A 21,387-nucleotide genomic window follows, 5' to 3' on the forward strand; every position below is an offset into this window, starting at 1 on the left:
CAATAGGACTAACATGTCCTCTAAAAGGTCTAACTTGAGTGCTCTCAATTTTGAAGCGACATTGGACATATTAAGGATGTACTCCCTTATGTTCCCCTTCCCGAGATACCTCATGGTAATGAGTGACTTAAGAAAAATACTCATTTCCGCCTTATCGCTTTTAGTAAAGCCTTTTTCTATCTCGATGAGAAATTCTTCAGCCTTAGTGATACCATCAGATATCGTACCCCGAAATATTTCTAGAATGCTTTTCTTTATGATCATCAGACTTAAACGATTAGACCTTTCCCACTTCTCAAACATCTGCCTTTGATCAGCAGTGCTTACATCCGTAAGAGGAGCGGGTTGGTCTATCTTTAATGCTAAGTCCAGATCCATACAGCCCAAATGAATCAAAATGGATTCTTTCTAGTTCTTAAAGTTGTCCCCCGATAAAATGAGGACTGGATAGTTAGCAGATATCAAAGAACCAGATCCTGAATTTAACAAAAAATATAAACATTCACATTATTATAAATATTTAAATAATAAACAAATTATGGTTAACCCCATCGCAAGATACCAAACACAACATTAAAATCAAATCTTTGGATAATAATTTTAATTGTAAGCGATACTCTTGTTGCAATAATAAAATCTTGACAATAAATTCCGTAAAACTAATAAATTTATCTTTAGATAAAAGTATAATCCACATGAAAACTTCATAATTGTCACAGATTTATTACCACGAGTATGTTTATATTTCTGCCAAGTATTGATCAACCTTTGGGTTAATCAATAAACGCATGAAATAAAAAAATATACAACCATCTTTAAAAATTTAAATAAAAAAATTACGAAATAGAGGTCACTTTGGTGACATCTGAAGATGAAATTATTTTATTTAAATGGAATAAATATTAGATTATTAATATTATTATCTAATTTAATAAAACAGATTCTAATAATTAATTTCTTAGCCGTTAATATTATTTAATATAATATAAATTCTTTATTAATGATGATAAAAAATAAATATTATATTATCAGTTCCTTATTTATTTAATGATAATAAAAAAATATTATATTATCAATTCCTTATTTATTTAATAATAATAATAAAAATTAATATATTATCAATTCCTTATTTATTTTAATGATAATAGAGAATATCATTTCCTTATTTATCTTGTAGTTTAATAGTAATGATAATAAAAATAAAATAATATATTTTATTTATTATTAATTAAAAAAATAAATAAACCAATCCAGATTCAAATACGATCATTATAAAAATTATCGATTAATAAATAATAGGATAATGCTCTGATACCAACTGATAGAAATTTATCAGTATCCTAATCATGAATATAGACTATAATTATAACGCAGCGGAAGCGTACCTGAAGATGATCCCATTGTAGATCCGGATTGATCTGTTCTTGAAAGGAACGACTAGGGGTGAGCAAACGGGTAAACCCAACCCGTATTACCCAACTCATATTCAACCCAAATTAAATTTACCCAACCCATAATTCAACCCATATTATTTACTAATATGGGTTGGGTATGGGTTGGGTTGAGTATGGGTTGGGTAACCCAAATTATTTTATTTTTATTTTTTTATTTAACATTTATTTGACTCATTTAACACATTATTATTCGTTTAACACATTTTTTTACGTTTTTTCACGTTTTTAACATTTTTAATACGTTTTTCACACGTTTAACACGTTTTTGACACATTTAACACGTTTTTGGCACATTTAACAAATTTTGACACGTTGAACACGTTTTTCATGTTTTTGGCATGTTTAACACGTTTTTAACACGTTTAACACGTTTTTGACACGTTTGACACATTTTGACACGTTTTTTCACGTTTTTGACACGTTTAACACATTTTGACACATTTTGACACGTTTAACACGTTTTAACACGTTTAACACGTTTAACACGTTTTGACACATTTAACATGTTTTTCACATTTTTGACACGTTTCACACGTTTTTCACGTTTTTGACACGTTTTGACACGTTTAACACGTTTTCCACGCTTTTGACACGTTTAATACGTTTTTCACATTATTGACACGTTTCACACGTTTTTCACATTTTTGGCACATTTAACACGTTTTGACACGTTTAACACGTTTTCCACGTTTTGAGACGTTTAACACGTTTTTGATACATTTTTCACGTTTTCGACACGTTTAATACGTTTTCGACACGTTTAATACGTTTTTCACACATTCAACACGTTTAACACATTTGACACGTTAGACACTATTTTCATGTTTTGACATGTTTAACACGTTTGACACATTTTTCACGATTACGACACATTTGGACACATTTTTCACGTTTTTGGCACGTTTAACACGTTTTGACATGTTTAACATGTTTTTCACGTTTTCACATTATTAACACGTTTAACACGTTTGTAACATGTTTAACATGTTTTCACACGTTTTTTACATTATTAACACGTTTAACACGTTTTGACACATATTGCACGTTTTTGGCACGTTTAGCACGTTTTCCACGTTTTGGCACATTTTGATACGTTTAACACGTTTTTGACACGTTTAACATGTTTTTCACATTTTTGACACATTTAATACGTTTTCACACGTTTAATGTCAAACGTGTCAAAAATATATTAAACGTGTCAAAATGTGTTAAACGTGACAAAAACGTGTTAAAACTTATCAAAGCGTGTTAACGTGCAAAAAAATATGTTAAACATGTCAAAAATATGTTAAATGTGTAAAACGTGTTAAAATGTAAAAAACGTGGTAAACGTGCCAAAAACGTGAAAAACGTGTTAAACATCTTACAAACGTATTAAACGTGTTACAAACATGTTAAACGTGTTAAGAATGTGAAAAACGTGAAAAACATGTTAAACATGTCAAAAACGTATTAAACGTACCAAAATGTGAAAAACGTGTTAATGTGTGAAAACGTGTCAAATATGTCAAAAACGTGTTAAACATGCCAAAAACGTGAAAAACATATTAAATGTGTGAAACACGTGTTAAACGTGTTAAACATATCAAAAATGTGTTAAAATGTTAAAAATGTGTTAAACGTGCCAAAAATGTGAAAATCGTATTAAACTTATCAAAAACGTGTTAACGTGTTACTTATGTTAAAAACGTGTTAAACGTGCTAAAAACGTATTAAACATGTCAAAAACGTGTTAAACGTGACAAAAACGTGTTATTAGTATGAAAACGTGTTAAACATGTCAAAATTTGTTAAACGTGCCAAAAACGTAAAAACGTGTTAAACGTGTGAAAAACATGTTTTAAGTGTAAAAACGTGATAAAAATATTAAAAACGTGTTAAACGTGAAAAAAACGTGTTAAACATATCAAAAACGTGTTAAAATATCAAAAACGTGTTAAACGTGTCAAAAACGTATTAAACGTGCCAAAAACGTGAAAATCGTGTTAAACTTATCAAAAACGTGTTAAATATGTTTAAAACGTGTTAAATGTGCCAAAAATGTGTTAACGTGTTAGATATGTTAAAAACGTGTTAAACGTACCAAAAATATAAAAAATGTGTTATATTTGTCAAAAATGCGTTAAACGTATTAAACCTGTCAAAAACGTGTTCAACGTGACAAAAACGTCAAAAACGTGTTAAACGTGTCAAAAACGTGAAAACGTGTCAAAATGTGAAAACGTGTGAAAAACGTGTTAAACGTATGAAAAACGTGTGAAAAACGTGTTAAACGTGTGAAAAACATGTTATAAGTGAAACGTATTAAAAATATTAAAAACGTGTTAGATGTGTGGAAAACGTGTTAAACGAATGAAAAATATGTTAAACATGTCAAAAACGTGTTCGACTTAAAGTTGGAAGATTATTAGTTTATATTGGATTAATAATATAGAATTAAACTAAATTTATATAATTTGGGTAATTTGGGTAACCCTAACCCAACCCAAATTAAACTCAACCCATACTCAACCCAACCCATATTAACCAACCCAAATTAATATTTTGGGTTTGGGTTAGGGTTGGGTTTGGGTAAACCCATATTATGCTCACCCCTAGGAACGACTAGGTCTTCCAAGACTAAGTATTATCCGTTCTCCTCTAATATCAACGGGGAAAATCAAAGGACAAGAAAACGGAGAAGAGTTGAGAGAGAAGGCGTGAGAGTTCTTCTTTGAGTCTCCCTCTCCTGTTTTTTAAATAATACTTGTCTTAGGGACCTAACCCTAGTTGAAGCCCATATATTGTTAAAGCCCACAATATAAGAAGGCCCACCATATTATTAATACTTGTTTTTGTCACGTCACCAAATAAACAAATACTAAACGGGTATCTACAATTATTAATTTCATAATCTTTAAGCTCATGACTTTAATCTAATAATATGTTCTACATATATATTTAAATCCAAAATCCAACATAACACGAATATGGCACAACGTGACATGATGCGGCACGATGCGGCATGGCGCGACATAAATAAAAATTTCCATACTAAATTAGTTAGAGCAAAATGAAGCAAAAACGAAAAATACCATTGATGATTGCAGACTCAAACACCAAATTCAAATCGAAAGATGTAGATTGAATGATTTAGGTTGAAAAAGAGAATCCATAAATGTAGGCTCTGATACCATGATAAAATAAAAAGAGAAAAGCTATGATTTCTTATTAGCAAACATAAAATAAACTGAATGTAATGAAAGAATTTATATAGTTAGTGATTACAATAGACTGAAATAACCTTATGTGCTAATAGACTAAAATACTCTTAAATGCTAATAAAGATTATAAACTAATATATCTAATAGTTTTGACCTCATTCCTCTCTCAATAGGATACATTGTCTTCCTTATCTCGAGGCCTAGTTGAAACCATTCGTTTTCAAAAAAATGATGTGAAGAAAGGTGTCAAGATCTCTCTCTGAAAAAACGAAGACATGAAGAAAATAAATAAAAACGGATATTAGAAAACAATACGAGTCGAGATGAGATGAGAGTGTCCCTTTGACGATTGTTTCAAAAGGAACTCGATAATTTCCGAGACGGTTAAAGGATATTTGATTACATGATTTCACGCACTCGCGACTAATCCTAAAAAATAGGAAGCTTATGGAAAAAAAAATCAAAGTCTAAGCTCAAACCACGTGAATACAGAACATTATTCTGCTTCCTAAAAAAAGTTGTAAAAACTGGAAGATGACTTGAAACTCGAGGCTTGAAAAAATAAAATGAGAAAAAATAGTCATCAAGGTTGAGACATTGAAATTATCACTAAGTGTTCATCTAGAATCTTGTCTTGATTGCCCAAAAGCAAGAACACGAGTATATCGATTTTGTCAAATATAGTCATGCTACTAATAAAAAAGCTTCCCTCATGGTTGAGATATTGAAATCACCACTTATTGCTCACCAAACTCTCGTTCTGATTTCTAAAAGTAAGAGCATAGGTATACTGATTCTATCAAATATACCGGGTCACCATAAAATAATAATAATAATAATAATAATAATAATAATAATAATAATACTCAGAGTAGATGAAACATTGAAATCACAATTCAATTTTATTCAAACTCACGTCTTGATGTACCTCAAAAGCAATATGAGTGTACTGATCCCGTTAGATAATACTCCGAGTACAATAATATCTCTCTCAGGCCAAGAATGATGAAGAATCTCTCGAATAAAAAAAAATTTAATAAAAGAAGCAAGATAAAATTTCAAAGCATGTGGCGCAAAACTGAAAGCTTGATTTAAGACATCAGAAATGATGCTTGTACAAGAAAATTCACTTTCATAATATATATATATATATATTAAATAATTGTGAGGACATGGATTCGAGTGCATTTTAGATAACTTCTGCGTCGAACATAAAGATAAGGAAAGTCGGAATCCTTTTGAGACGGTCCAAGAGCGACACTCAAAGTGAGATTTCGAAAGTATTTTGATCCAAGATTCGTTCTAAAATAAGAGAGATCAAGGCACACCTTAAATTTAAAAACAGGTGAAAATTCTTGACAAGTGCTTGGGGCGTTTTCCAAAAAAAATTAAAAAATTAAAATAATTGAAAAAACCCCATAGATAAGTGCTAGTGGCATTTTCCAAAAAATGAAGAAAAAAAATCCCTAAGTCATGCACTAGAGACATTTTCCAAAAAATAAATGAAGCATCGAAAATTTTAAAACAAATAAAAAAATCCAAGTCATGCACTAGGTGAATTTTAAAAAAATGAAAGAAAAAAATTCCTTAAATCATTCACTAGAGACATTTTCTAATATAAATGAAGAGTTAGAGTCTTAAAAAAAAGGAAAACCTCAAGTCACACACTAGAGGCATTTTCCAAGAAAATAAACAAACTATCGAAGTTTTCAAACTAAAAGAAACTCGAAATCATGATGAAAAATATTTTCTAAAAAAAAAATCAAAGTAGTCGCAACCCGAAAATGATTTCTTTCTATAAGTTGTGAGAATTTTCCTGATAAGATACACACTCAAAAGCCTCATATAAAGAAAAAACATTTTCTAACAAAGCTCGAAAAAATGAAAATGACAAATTTGTTCAGGTGAATTTTAGCGCACAACTTGTCTGTGTATCTTTCCCTGGAAACTTTTATGGATTGCCGGATAACATCCCTTCTTGCACAACTCCAATTTGATTATATTTTTTTCGACGGCTGGAATTTCGCTGGAATTTCGAAGACGAAATTGCCAACTTGTGCCCCTCTTTTGATCAACTGGTTAGGGACATGGAAATTTAAGCTTCCTTGTGGTCTTTTCGCCGCCAACTTGGTCCAATTTGATGCAGCTAGCCAGAACATGAGTCTGACCTCTGATTCTCTTTTATTTGTTCGAATAAGACGCAAGGAAGGAAGGCTCCACACTAGAAATCTAGGCGGTACTTCATCCAACGGCCCGCATGCTCTTCATTTGATGCTCCAAGTGAAGGAAAACCTCAAGTCACCTCTAATTGGATGGGCGATGAGATTAGTTGGTGATCCACATTCTACTTCATGTGATGGTCTGTGTCTTCCTAAGACAACTATCCAAATGACGATCTAAATGACTTCAATGTTGGCCTCCCATTTGCCTAATAATTCAAGCCTTGGTTTGGCCTGGACTCTGCGTCTGGGTTTGGCCCTCCCGTGCTTGTCATGTGTCTGGTTGGACCGATAGGTCATGTAGCTGACTCTCCCGCTTGCCCTTTTGTGGCACGGTTATCAACGATGGTCTTACTACTATTGTGCACAGGAATTAATTCATGTCTTACCCATGTTTCAAACAAGTTTTCCCATTATACCCACCTTTTTATTTTAATTCCCAAAATATCCATATTTTTTTCTTTAAATCATTAATTAACATATTAATTATAATTTTTTCACTAAACTCATTAATACTTAATTTTACAAATATAAATATATATAATTAAAATTAATAATATTTATATTAAATAAAATATATTACATTAAAATAACACATATTTTATTTTACTTAATTTTATAAATATAATATATATAATTCAAATTAAACATTATAAATTAAATAATTCAAATAAATATTATAAACTAAAATAAAATATTATTTACTAAAATAAAATACATTACATAAAATTTTAATATTATATATTAAAATAAAATATATTATACTATATTATATTATATAAATATTAAAACAATACATATATTATATGAAAGAGTAAAATATTATAAATATGGTAAGATTTATGTAATTTATTTTATTTTAAAATTTGTTTAATTAATAGTTTTATAAATATTTTAAGATTTATATAATTTATTTTAAGGTTTATTTTATTTTATTTTATTTTATTTTATTTTATTTCAATTCAAGTTTAAGTTATATATTTTATTTTAGTTTATAATATTTATTAAAATTATTTAATTTAAATTATTTTGTTTTAATTATATATATTATATTTATAAAATTAAGTAAAAATAAAATATATGTTATTTTAATATTTATGTAATATATGTTTTATTTCAATATAATATATTTTATTTTAATATATAATATTAAAGATTTATGTAATATATTTTATTTTAGTATATAATATTTATTTCAATTATTTAATTTATAATGTTTAATTTGAATTATATATATTATATTTATAAAATTAAGTAAAAATAAAATATATGTGTTATTTTAATGTAATATATTTTATTTAATATATGTATTATTAATTTTAATTATATATATTTATATTTGTAAAATAAAGTATTAATGAGTTTAGTGAGAAAGTTATAATTAATATGTTAATTAATTATATAGAGAGAGAAATGTTGGTATTTAAAGAATGAAAATAAAAAGATGGGTATAAGGGGAAAATTTGTTTAAAATATAGATAAGACAGGGATTGGTTTTGTGCACGGTGGTTTCTAACCCTTCAACTTATTATTATTTTTTTAAATATTAATCCCTAAAAATTAAACACAATAACATTAATTATAAATATTTATATTATTTAATTTATTTATCAACTTATTTATTTGCGACACTTAATTTTATTTACAAATTGTGCGAAATTAATTATTATAAAATTCAATCAATGCATATTTGATGCCCGAAATGAAGGAAAGCTAGCCATCCGCGTGCAAGGGAGCGTCGACATCTAATTGGATGGGCGATGAGATTAGTTGGTGATCCACATTCTACTTCATGTGATGGTCTGTGTCTTCCTAAGATAACGATTCCAATGACGATCTAAATGACTTCAATGTTGGCCTCCCATTGTCCTAATGATTCAAGTCTTGGTTTGGCCTGGACTCCGTGTCTGAGTTTGGCCCTCCCATGCTTGTCCTGTGTCTGGATCGACTGATAGGTCATGCAGCTGACTCTCCCGCTTGCCTTTTTGTGGCATGGTAATCGACGGTGATCTGACTACTGTGCACGGTGGTTTCTAACGCTTCAACTAATTATCATTTTTTTATATATTAATTTCTAAAAATAAACACAATAACATTAATTATAAATATTTATCTTATTTAAATTATTTATCAACTTATTTATTTGTCACACTTAATTTTATTTGCAAATAGTGCGAAATTAATTATTATAGAATTCAATCGATACAATATTGTTTTCAAAAATAATTTTATTTGTAATCTTGTGCAATGAGCCTGTATGTAATTTAAAAAAAAAATTATAACTCGATATTATTTAAAAATATAAAATTGGGAAGAAAAAAAAAAGAATGTACAAAATAATTTGTAGACAAAATTTTGATGAAACACTCAGTTCAAGAAAACACATGTAAAAACTGTATTAATATAAACTTCATTTAGTCCAAACTAATGATTTTATTGGACTTGTTATATTTAATAATAATAATATTTTTATACTACCAATTCTAAATAAACATTAATTTTATTTTTAAAAATACATAAAATTTTTAATTATTTCAATAATAAAATTTATAAAATATGTTTATTTTCTAAAAAAGAGTAAGTAATATATATCAAGAAACAATTAAAGCTTAATATTTAAGAGTGCTTTATATTATTAAAATTATTATTAAATTGAATATTAAATAAAAAAATTATTTAAAAGAATAAAAATTAGGAAAACCAAATATTATAAAAATATATTTAATTATCCATCTTAAATTTTAAAAATAGTGAGATCTGTTTTAAAATTTATGTTATAATAACAAAATTAGACGTTATATATTTAAAATGTCATCTAGAACTGAAGCAAAATTTTGATTGAAAATATCAAATATCTCTTAATTATTTTAGATTTATTAGTAGCAAAATGTGATTGTATTGTTGAAATTTAAATTCTATCTTAGTAAGTATTCAATCAAGACTTTGGACTATTTTTTGTGGTTTGAATATATCAGATATTCCTTTAATTTTATAATTGTTTGAATATTTCAATGTATATATATATATATATATATATTCAATAATTCATATTTTAATTACATGTTTTTAAATAATTTAATAAAAACGTAAAATCAAATTGTGATATATATATATATATATATATATATATATATATATATATATATATATATATATATATATAATTTATTCTTTAATCAAAAGAGAAAAAAGAATATATTAATATATTTTTCCCAACAAAAAAAATTATTCTTTAATTATTACATTAATTAAATATTAAATAGAGTGTATATTCAGTTTGGCTACTTCAATTATACTCAATCAATACCCGATCAACTCAATAACAGTTAACAGTTTAAATCAATTTGAATACTCACACCTAACTAATAACATGATTTTACAATTTATTTAATAATACAAATTTAAAAATTTAATTAATAATATGTAAGTGGTTATAGTTATCAAATTGGCCACAATAAGTAATAAAAATACACTAAGTAAAAGGAAAGCGGATGAAAGATCTTACTACAAACTCTTTTTTTATTAGAGAATCCTTTGAAAAATATAAAAAATAAAAGACTAATCATAATTTGAGCCATACTTTTTTTTTCCCTCAATTTTGGATCTATCTTACTAAGTTATTATAACTAAACCCATTTTTATAAAATCAAATGATTTTGACTATACATTTGAGCAATTGCTCTTTTTCATTTTTGATTTATTTGTACTCCAATCAAATTTAAAAAATATCTCTTCCGCTAAGTAACAAAATATTCTTTAAAATTTTGACATTTTATATTTTCAGAATTTTAGCCCACTGAGATATCTTTTTCACCCTACACAAGTTCTATAATTAATTTAAGATTAGTTTAATTATTATATATTTTATTTTCTTATATTCATCTTTAAATAGTATAATATTTAATAAAAATTAAGAGAAATTCTCATGTGTCCACTCGACAGTCTGAAATGCCAGCTACAAATGAGGATATTTTTTTTTTAAAAGAACGAGTTAAATAAAAAATAAAGAATTTATTTATATTTATAAAATTAAGAGAAATGATAAACTCAACAAAGCCATACATGAAAAGAGAAAACAAAATTAGGATAAATACAATAAAAACCCAAAACCCAAAACCCGTCATTTATTTTATCTCTCTCAAACTTCTTCAACGAAAATTTTCTCTCAACCAAAATTTTTTATGGCAAAAATCTACATGATATTTCGTTTTGTTAGATTTAGTTATTTAACAATATTGTTCGAATCGTTTTTGTATGACAAAGAACCAGTTGATCTTACAGAAACCAACAAAAAGAAGAACGCAGTAGATGAAGCACTACATGAACAAATCGCCCCTATTGAACCTGAAATGTACCGATTGTTGGTGCAAATGTTTTTACTACATTTTATTTATAAAAACGTCAAGAAAATGCACATTTCTGGGCAAATGTTCCAAAATTTTCAATTTCGGGAGTACAATTCTCAAAATGTCCTATTTCAGGTCCCAAAATATTTATTTTCAAGAGAAATGTTTCAAAATGTCCAATTTCGGGAGTAAAAATCCAGAAATGTCCTATTTTGACTCCTGAAATGTCTACTTTTGGAAAAAAATGTCCCAAAATGTTCAATTTCGGGAGTTAAAATCCAGAATTTTCATATTTCGGGTCCCAAAATGTCTACTTCCGGGAGAAAATGATTCGAAATGTCAGATTTTGAGTCCCGAAACGTCCAATTTCGGGAGAAAAAATCACGAAATGTTCGGGATTATTTCTCCAAAAATTGGACATTTTGGGATTATTTCTCCCAAAATTGAATATTTTGGGATTTTTTCTCCTAAATTGGACATTTTGGGACCCAAAAGTTGACATTTCGGGACCTGAAATTGGAAATTTGTTTTTCTAGTCGTTTTTCTTACTTTCAGTTACACTTACTTTTAGTTCAACATGAAAAATTTGGAATGAAATTTTTTATAGTGAAATTCCTAATGTTGGAATGACATTTTCCTCCGAAGATGAACTTCTTAATTTCTACAAATCATATGTCACTTAACTATATTCAGCAAGTTAGGGAGCAAAAATGTAGGTGGTAAAAGGAAATATTTGACCATTGGTTGTGCCAAAAGTTGTATGAAAGAATCGAGGACCAAAAATAAGTTTCACCAACCTAAACATATAAGTAAGACAAACTGTAAAGCTAAGATTAATGTAGTTGTTCAAATTGAAAGGGAACATGTGATAACAAGTATTTTTCTTGAGCACAACCATATATTAATCCCTAAGAGTATACACCATATTAGATCCTACAAAGTAATAGACGAAAATACAAAGAAGAGTTTGGATATAAATGATGAAGTTGAAATAAATGTGGCCAAAACATTTCAATCCCTTGTAGTGGAAGCTGAAGGGTATTAAAACATGTCTTTTGATGAGAAAACATGTAAAAATTTCGTTACAGAAGCAGGAAGGTTAAAGTTAGGGAGTGAGAATGCTGAAGCACTCACTAATTATATTTTAAGAATGCAAATTAGGAACTCAAACTTCTCATACCTTATTGATTTGGACGAGGAATCCCAAATTAGAAACGTGTTTTGGGAAGATGGAAGGTGAAGGGTTGCCTGCGAGTATTTTCACGATGTTATCACTTTTGATACAACCATTTGACAAATCTCTATGACATGCTTTTTACTCCGTTTGTCGGGGTTAATCATCATGGTCAATCCATTTTACTTGGATGTGGGTTATTGTCAAGTGAAGATTCACATTCTTTCACTTGATTGTTTAAAACATGGTTGGAATGTATGGATGATTGACTTCCAAATTCCATAATCACAGACCAATGTTGATCCATGGTGATTGCAATTGAGAAGGTATTCCTTAAAGCTCATCATCGCTTTTTAGGAATATAATGAAGAAACATCCTACAAAACTTGGAAGCCATACTGAATACGATCTAATAAAAAAGAGACTAAAAAACATAGTATACAACTCCATAACAATTCAACAACATGAAGACGATAGGATTAGACTAATAGAAGATTATCAATTTAAAGATAATGACTAGTTGAATTCTTTATTTTTTGAAAAATCTAAATGGATACCTATTTATGTGAAATGACAGTTTTGGACAGGGATGTCCACATCTCAATGGAGTGAAAGTATGAATGCCTTTTTTGATGACTACGTGTAGTCTAAAACATTCTCAAACAATTTGTTGAGCAATATGATAAGGCTCTATTGAGAAATATCGAGAGGAAAAATAAATTAGATTTTCAATCGTTTAATGCTTTGATACCAATTGTTAGTGGTTTTTCCTTTGAAAGGCAATACCAAATATTCTACACTCAAGATATATTTAGGCTGATTCAAGAACAAGTTAAGGATTGATGTTGTGCGACATCTCAGTAATTGAAGATAAATAGACAATTTGTATATTTAAAGTTGAGGCCATTTTGGGGGTTAGTGGAGAACATTTAAAAAATATTTCTTACAATGTACATTATACCGAACTAGACTACAATGTTAAATGTCAATGTCGATTGTTTGAGTTCAAATGTATTTTGTGTAGTAGATCATGGTTGTGTTGAAAAAAATGAGGGTGAATAAGGTAGCAATGTGTTATGTAATGGACCGGTGTTATAAAGATATTAAGTACGAATATCAAACTATAACCAACATTTATGATTCAAATATGTTTGTGGGATAAAAAAATGTCACAATAGTCTAACTCGATTGATGCAAGAGGTTCCAAAAGTTGGAGTAAAATCTAAGGATAATTGTTCTTTTTGGATGAACGACATAGAAGGTTTGATGAAATAGTTTATGTCACTTATTCATGGAGGCATAGAAACATATAAAGACAAAGGCACATGAAGGAAAGGCACATAAGCATCTCCATCAACATCCATTTTGATACACTCTCCTAACAAAGTTAGAGCTCGAGGACGACCACCAACAAAGAGGAAACACTCTTTAATTGAGAAAATCCCTAAGAAGTCGTCTTCGAGATCAAGAAAGAAGATTTGTCATAATTATTTACTATGTTATTAAATGTTAATGATAATTGTTATCAAACAGGGTTATACATGTTAAAATTCCGTTGTTTTCGGTATTAAGGAAATATGGCCACATCAGCAATAGTGCAGGATTCAACACAACAACAATGACGGATTAATCCACTATCGACTCAATTTTCCTTCACATCACTTTTTTCCTCTCAATCCCGAAGATAATTCTTATGGAAATAACATTCAACAAAGATAGTAATTATATGGACATGTTATAACATTGAAATTTTTATGAGCATTTTGAACATTTTGTAACATTGAGTAATTATATGAACATGTCCCCCATTTTCGGGTCCCGAAATAAAGATTTCGGGACAAAAACTTCTCCCATTTTTGGATCCCAAAATGAAGATTTTTGGACTAAAACTTACTGAAATCTTCATTTTTGAGACCTCACATATCATATTTTGGGATACGAAATAAAATTTCGGGATAAAAACTTCCCAAAATCCCCATATCAAGTCCCAAAATGTCCATTTTCATGAGGAAATGGTGGAGATTCTATATAACACCTTATCTCGATATTGTTATGTCACATTATCATGAGACTAAAAAACCGAAATGAATTGAAGACTAGAAATTACAAGAAATAACATTTACATTGCATAATTAAAACCTTTACAATGTAACAATTTGGACATATTTGGAGATTCTATATAACACCTTTAGAATGTAACATTTTGTTTTTTAGATTCTTTTGATATAATTTGTACATATTTGTCAAAAATATAGTTCAACTTCCTATTAACAGGTGACCTCAATATCAACGTACATAATTTTATTCTGCAAGCCTCAAACATTCTATTTTCTTTAAAAAAATAAAACAATCAAAATGTTAAATTTGTAATTTATATTTATTTTGGTTAATACCATACTCCCACTTTGCATTGCCCGTATATGTTTGCAAATGCCTCATACAATATATTGCGCAATATATTGTATTGGTATTGTCTTACCAACTCAATTTCAAAACTTTGAACGAGAATTGAGTTATTTCAGTTGCGATTTTTTGACTGAAAAACTTCAAGAAGGAAGTTATTTGTTTTACAAATGAAGTTAAATTTAAAATAAATTTCAAAACATTTTAACATAGAGAAAGTTCAACTTACCAGTTGCCGAGTTGTGACATATTTATCTTCCTATGGCAGTTTTTTAGGCAATGGGAGGTTGTCGATGATTTTGATTACACTATTTTTAATATTGATGCAAACATTATAATGGTGAGTTTGGTACATAATTTAGAAGAATATCTGCAAAGTGATATTCAGATGATATATATGAGTCGTTTTTAAGTATTCAGATGATATTAAAATATTGGAATTCCAAGTTGAGCATGTATCAAGTTTTCATGTGGTATCTCGAATATTCTCATTTCTTCCTTAACTTGATTAGAAAGAAGTTATGGATCTGCATACATATCCTGCAAATCAAATTAACATCAAAATAAGAATATTTGTTTACAAATTCAATTTGTCATAAACATTGTATAGCATACAACCACTTTCACACATCCATACAACCACTTTCAACCTAACATTGACTTTTCAATGAAATAAAATGCCCTACATTGATCAAGGTATGCTCTGTGTTGTATAACACTTTCTTCCTAAAAAGAAAATGAAGTAAACACATTGGTCCAAAATGCCTCGAAATGTCAAATTTTGGGTCCCAAAATGTCAAATTTGGGTCCTGAAATTTCAAATTTCAGGTCCTAAAATGTCCCAAAAAAAGCTAATATCAACATAAACTATGAAGAAATCAACATTATAAATAAAAATTTACTTATACTCCTCATTCTTCACATTCACAAAAACGAATCCCATAATAATTTCATCTTGGGTATTGAAGTTCATCATGTCAAAGGCAATTTTTTTTTCAATCATGGTAAGAAAATACGGAGATTGAAGGTGTGCCAAAACTTTCAAATTCCTCGGGGATTATTTTTCATTTCCTATTTTTTTCACTAACCACCATTTGTAAAATGTTTTTTTAATGTCACCATTCAGGTGCTTTTACAGCACTAGCCACCAACATTTTTAAACGATTTTCCTCTTCTACCACCACTTTGGGTGTTTTTTCAACTACCTTCTCATCTTCTTGTACCACCATTTCAGGTATTTTTCAACTGCCAGCTCATGTTCTTGTACCACCACTTTGTGTTTTTTTCAACTAACAGCTCATGTTCTTGTCCCACCACTTTGGGTGTATCGACTTCTTCAATGGATGTCCGATCTTTGAAATATTTGTGGATGGCATCCCTAAGACATTTATCATTATCCATAGCATTGTATAAGACGTGGATCGAGTTGTCATACAATGGCGATGTGTCACAGCCAACACTTATATCTGCCAACACTTTTGTGGCTTTGGTAATAATCTGTGTAGATGTAGCAATTTACATCGATGCGTCATTAAAAATCTGCATCCTTGTTTTCTTCTGAGGCGTTGTCTTCTAAGACACCCTCCCATTTGCCACTGCCTTATGCTGAGGTACCCCCATCTACCACTTCCCCATGTTGAGGCATCTCCTCATCTTCCTCATCCTCTACCTCATATGTCATTTGTGGAAGAGGTGGAAGTGGAAGACGTCCAACATCGTTTCCACATCCGAATCCTCCCTATGTCAATATTGTTTCCAACCTAACTTTCAACTTACCGTCATTTAACATGACAATATATGAAATCGGTGCTCATCAATTTGAAGTTCAGGGTTGCTAGCCCTATACAAGTAGCACAACTAAAAACATACATACATTGATTGAATAAATATGTTAAAAATATTTTCATTTGAAAACACCAAAATAATGTAGTGATGACAAAGATTACTTACGATGAGAAATGTCTACGGTCCTTGAAAATGTTAGTATTCGTTCAGCTTCCATTTTTCATATGATTGAACTAATTCGTCAAGTACGAATTTGCACCAATTAAACTTTGGGATATTACGAACATCTGAAATAGATTTCAGAATTCTAAACTTGCAAGTACAAAAACATATTTAATGATTATTAACCATGCATATGCCTATATGTAAGTTTTAGGATATACCTGAATAGTTGACTCGTGTACGATGTCCAAAGAAAGGTGTTGACATCATATAGTAGGAAGTTTATCTTGAAATTATTGTCAGCTGCTTTGTTCTCCAAGATGTTTTTTGACATATCGGTCACTATAGGACTGCCACTGGTCGGCTTACCCCATCAAGTCCTAAAGACCATCAACTTCGTATCGGTCTCATTCCCATCGTATTCTACAATCTCGAACTCCCCTCTAGGCATGCCTAATACGATTTGGACATCCTCTTCTTCAATTCTTACTTCCTCACTACTATGTAGTTTGATAGCAAATTTAATACAGTCAAAATTTCTAACGAGAGATTTCGCCGGGGCATTTTAAAATGGATAGTGACAGAAGAGATCTAAAGCCTATAGCCTTCACATCCTCTTTATGTTGATCAGACAATAATTGAAGAAGATTGAAAATCCCAAAAGACGAGGTCCTCGTTAAGAGTATGTTGTGGACTGCTATGTTTTATTTGGGCGAGAGTTCAGGTAAATTCTCTTCTTGGGCCCCTTCCTTTTACTTTTATTTGATATATAAAAACAGAATAAGCAAATGAACCATGAACAAACAAACAGATAAACATACAGATAAAGAGATAGACAATTATACAAAAGTGTCCATAAATGTCCATAAAAGTCCTGAAATGTCACATTTTGGGACGCTATTGTACTGAAATGTGCAGTTAAACTCAAAATGTAGCTAAACTCTAATCGCTAAACAAAATATTGATATCAAAATCATTTCTACACTAAACCCTAATCGTTAAAATATCAAAAGTCAATTCATTTACAATTTACCATTTTTGAAAACCCTAAATCCTAAGAATATTGATGTTAAAAAGATGGTGTAGGGATTTTACTTTAGAGTCCTTGGAGTCTTGTGGGACGATGAGCCTGGACCAGACTGAAAAAAGAGAAGAAATAGAGATTCGTTTACCATTTTCAAAACGAAGGAAAGATAAACGAAGGAAAGAGAAAAGACTAACCATTTCGATCGGACGACTATGAATAGAAGACGAAAAAGACTATTGAAGTCGTTGAAGCCGTAGAGCAAAAATCACTAGAGAAGAAAAGAGAGATAATGAATCGTCGGAGAAAGAAGAGAGAGACTGAGCGGAATTTCTATATTATTTATTTTTTTATTTCTTTTTCAATTATGGCGTGGAGAAATATGAAAAGTGTATATATATAATATATATATATATATATATATAAAAGAGCAACCTGACAGGCCAAGTAGAATACGTTGCCCTTTTTTTAAAATATCATTTTCATGCCTAAAATTAATTTGTAAAATAATATAATCAAATCAAAATAATTAAATATTAAATAATATAACAAATTTGAATAAAATTAAAATTTGAATAAAGAAGAACCAACAATCTTTTAAGTTTTTCTGTACAGTGACTCTTGATAAATATTAAATAAAAAGAATTTATTTTAAATTTTTTACACAAAAATGTGACATAATTCTTTAATTGTTTAATATTTTAATTTAATTATTTATTTTTTAAAATTATAAAAAATAGGCAACCAAAAATAAATATTCTCAAGAAATTTCAGTATACTCTAATTTCAATTCTTAGATCTGTAATTATCCGTAATGATGAGTAAAAATAAAATAAGTCAAATAAATGTTGAGAAAATCTAAGCTAAATATTTGGAACGGCAATAAAAATTGTAATTGCACCTAGGTCAATAAACATTATATTGATTTTTTTTTTGTCAAGTTCTAACTTATCATTAAAACTCATACAAAAGATATTGAAGAGGATATTTGTAATAGAACTTCTAATTAAAAAATCACTTTAGTGATTCTTTATTAAAATATAAAAAAAATTAAAGAATTAAAAGGAGAGAAATACTTGAAAAATGATCAATAATCGAAAAATATGAAAAGACAAATGATTAATTATTTTGAATGGTGGTTACATTTAAATTTTAAATTTTGTACAACAAAAAATAAAATATTTTAAAGTTATCAATGACAAGTTAACAAGTGGCAAATATAATAATTTTCAAATAAGATCAACAGTTATCTATAATGAAACCACCCCTATCTTTTGAGAAAAACCATCTTCTTCGTTGATCTGAAGCCCATGGTTTTTCGAACTGGAATTTCTTTTTGGCTCAAAATTGACTCTCCATGGCATTGAAGAGCTTATTCGTGCACCACGCTGCTAACTTCTTCTTCTTCTTCTTCCTCGCGGCACTATTTATACGTCATCCTCCACCAATTACCGCTGAAAATTAATATCCATTCTACAGATCGATTTCCAAGCCATCATCATGAGTCAATCATCCATTCCTCTCTCCGACGGTTAGCTTTTCTCTGTTCTTCGTTCGTTGCTAATTTATGAATCCTAATTGCAAATGATCGCTCTTAATTTGTTTGTTTGATTGTTCTTCGAATAAATGTGAAGGCGGAAATATGGAAGTGAAATTTACCGAAGAACAAGAAGCTCTGGTAGTGAAGTCATGGAGTTTGATGAAGAAAAATGCCGGTGATTTAGGACTCAAATTATTCTTAAAGTATTGATTTATAACCTAATTCTTTCATTTTATCTCTATTGCTGCCGCTACAATCAAAATAATATGATACTAATAATAATACAGGATATTTGAGATTGCACCATCAGTGAAGAACATGTTCTCCTTCCTGAAAGACTCAACTATTCCCGTCGAGCAGAATCCAAAGCTCAAGCCACATGCCAGAACTGTCTTCGTTATGGTAAGCAGCGACGCATTTTAACAAACGCCTAAACTCAGATTCAAATTGAATTCAATTTGTGATTGTCAGACATGTGAATCGGCCGTGCAACTGAGGAAAGCTGGGAAAGTAGTTGTAAGAGAATCAAGTTTGAAGAAGATGGGATCTATACACCACAAATATGGCGTTGTTTCAGAGCATTTTGATGTATTGGTTTAACTATTCAACATGATTATGATTATTATTGATTACTGGTATTTGGAATTTTGATTCAATTACTTTTCATTGTAGGTGACAAGGTATGCTTTATTGGAGACGATAAAGGAAGCAGTGCCGGAGATGTGGTCGCCGGAGATGAAGAACGCTTGGGGAACTGCCTATGATCACCTAGTAGCAGCCATTAAGGCTGAGATGAAAAGCTTGGCCGACGACAGTTGATTATGCTATTAATGGAATCTGGAATAACATATTGATTCAGCTGTATCTTTTGTGAAAGATGAAGTTTCCAATTTGCGTTTGTTTACCGGTCCGACAGTCGCCGGATTTTGGTGTGTTTTTTGTAAAATATAATAAGACATGTTATTTTACCATAATTGATTGATTATAAAGTGTTATTTCTTGAATTTTTACCATAAATGATTATAAAGGAACCCATTCTCAAACTAATTTACTGTTTTGGCTCATTCTTAAACTAATTTAGTTATTATTCAAACTTAGTTATTTTTTTAAAAAATTATTAATTTATTACATTTAAGTTCATTATATATATATTAACTTCTAACAGAGTTAATACGAATATTTCCGCACTTGAGCTCGATTCAAGAGTTTGTTACGACTTATAAAAAATAGAAATCATATATTAACTTCTAATTAATGTCGAACGAAGTGTGCGTTCAACTTTGTGAGACCCCTGTCTCCAATGTCGATTCCCATCCCAACAAGTGGTATTAGAGCAATTTGTTTCTATTTTCAAGCACTCGAATATCATCATGACTTATTTCACCAAGCCTCCTAAGTTCAAAAGTGAAGATTTTATTGACTAGAAGCTATGTATGAACGTGTATCTGGTTTTGCTAGATGATGACATGTGGTATTTGTTACTGACGGCCCGATCAAGATTGAGAAGGAAAGATGTTATTGGATCAATGATGATAGAAGGAAGAACAACATTGGTAACTTGGCCAAAAACGCTATATACGATACTCTAGATAAGAACACTTTTGCAAAGATCTGAACATGTATCACTGCCAAGGAAGTATGAGAGAAGATCATCCAACTAAATGAAGGCAATAAATAAACTACAGAGAATAAAATCATGGTGGCCACTCTGAAGTTCGACAACATCAAGATGCGCCCCGGAGAAACGATGAACAAATTTGTCGAACGTTTCATCAGCATCGTAAATGAGTTTGTCATCTTGGGAAAGAACTATGAGAACAAAGAAATCATAGTCAAAGCGTTGAGGGCTCTTCCCAATGCCTAGGATATCAAGACAACGACGATGAGGGGAATCCAGAAATCTCCACAAGATGTCGCTGCATGACCTGTTCCACGACTTGAAAGCCTATGAGTTCGAAATGAATACAAGGAATGAAGATTAACCATCATCCTCAAATGTAACTAGGGAATTAATGACATCTGTGGAACCAACAGCTCCTGAGCACAACAAGTCAGCTGAGCAGTTCAACGAATATGC

At 29.8% G+C, this 21,387-nt stretch overlaps 1 protein-coding gene across 1 annotated transcript; it reads left to right on the top strand.

Moving 5' to 3' along the window:
* The first annotated feature begins 19,148 nt into the window (after positions 1–19,148).
* Positions 19,149–20,314, top strand: LOC124916873 (non-symbiotic hemoglobin). Its single transcript, XM_047457750.1, has 5 exons — positions 19,149–19,301; positions 19,405–19,513; positions 19,598–19,712; positions 19,782–19,898; positions 19,983–20,314. The coding sequence occupies exons 1-5, from the start codon at positions 19,271–19,273 to the stop codon at positions 20,127–20,129; spliced, it is 519 nt and encodes a 172-aa protein (XP_047313706.1). The 5' UTR covers positions 19,149–19,270; the 3' UTR covers positions 20,130–20,314.
* Positions 20,315–21,387: the final 1,073 nt, after the last annotated feature.

The sequence above is a fragment of the Impatiens glandulifera genome, chromosome 1, assembly GCF_907164915.1.
Source record: "Impatiens glandulifera chromosome 1, dImpGla2.1, whole genome shotgun sequence".
Classification (NCBI taxonomy): domain Eukaryota; kingdom Viridiplantae; phylum Streptophyta; class Magnoliopsida; order Ericales; family Balsaminaceae; genus Impatiens; species Impatiens glandulifera.

Coding starts and splice junctions, on each gene's coding strand:
- LOC124916873 (XM_047457750.1), top strand. CDS start 19,271: ATGAGTCAATCATCCATTCCTCTCTCCGACG. Junction 19,302..19,404: donor ATCCATTCCTCTCTCCGACG/GTTAGCTTTTCT, acceptor ATAAATGTGAAG/GCGGAAATATGGAAGTGAAA. Junction 19,514..19,597: donor GGACTCAAATTATTCTTAAA/GTATTGATTTAT, acceptor ATAATAATACAG/GATATTTGAGATTGCACCAT.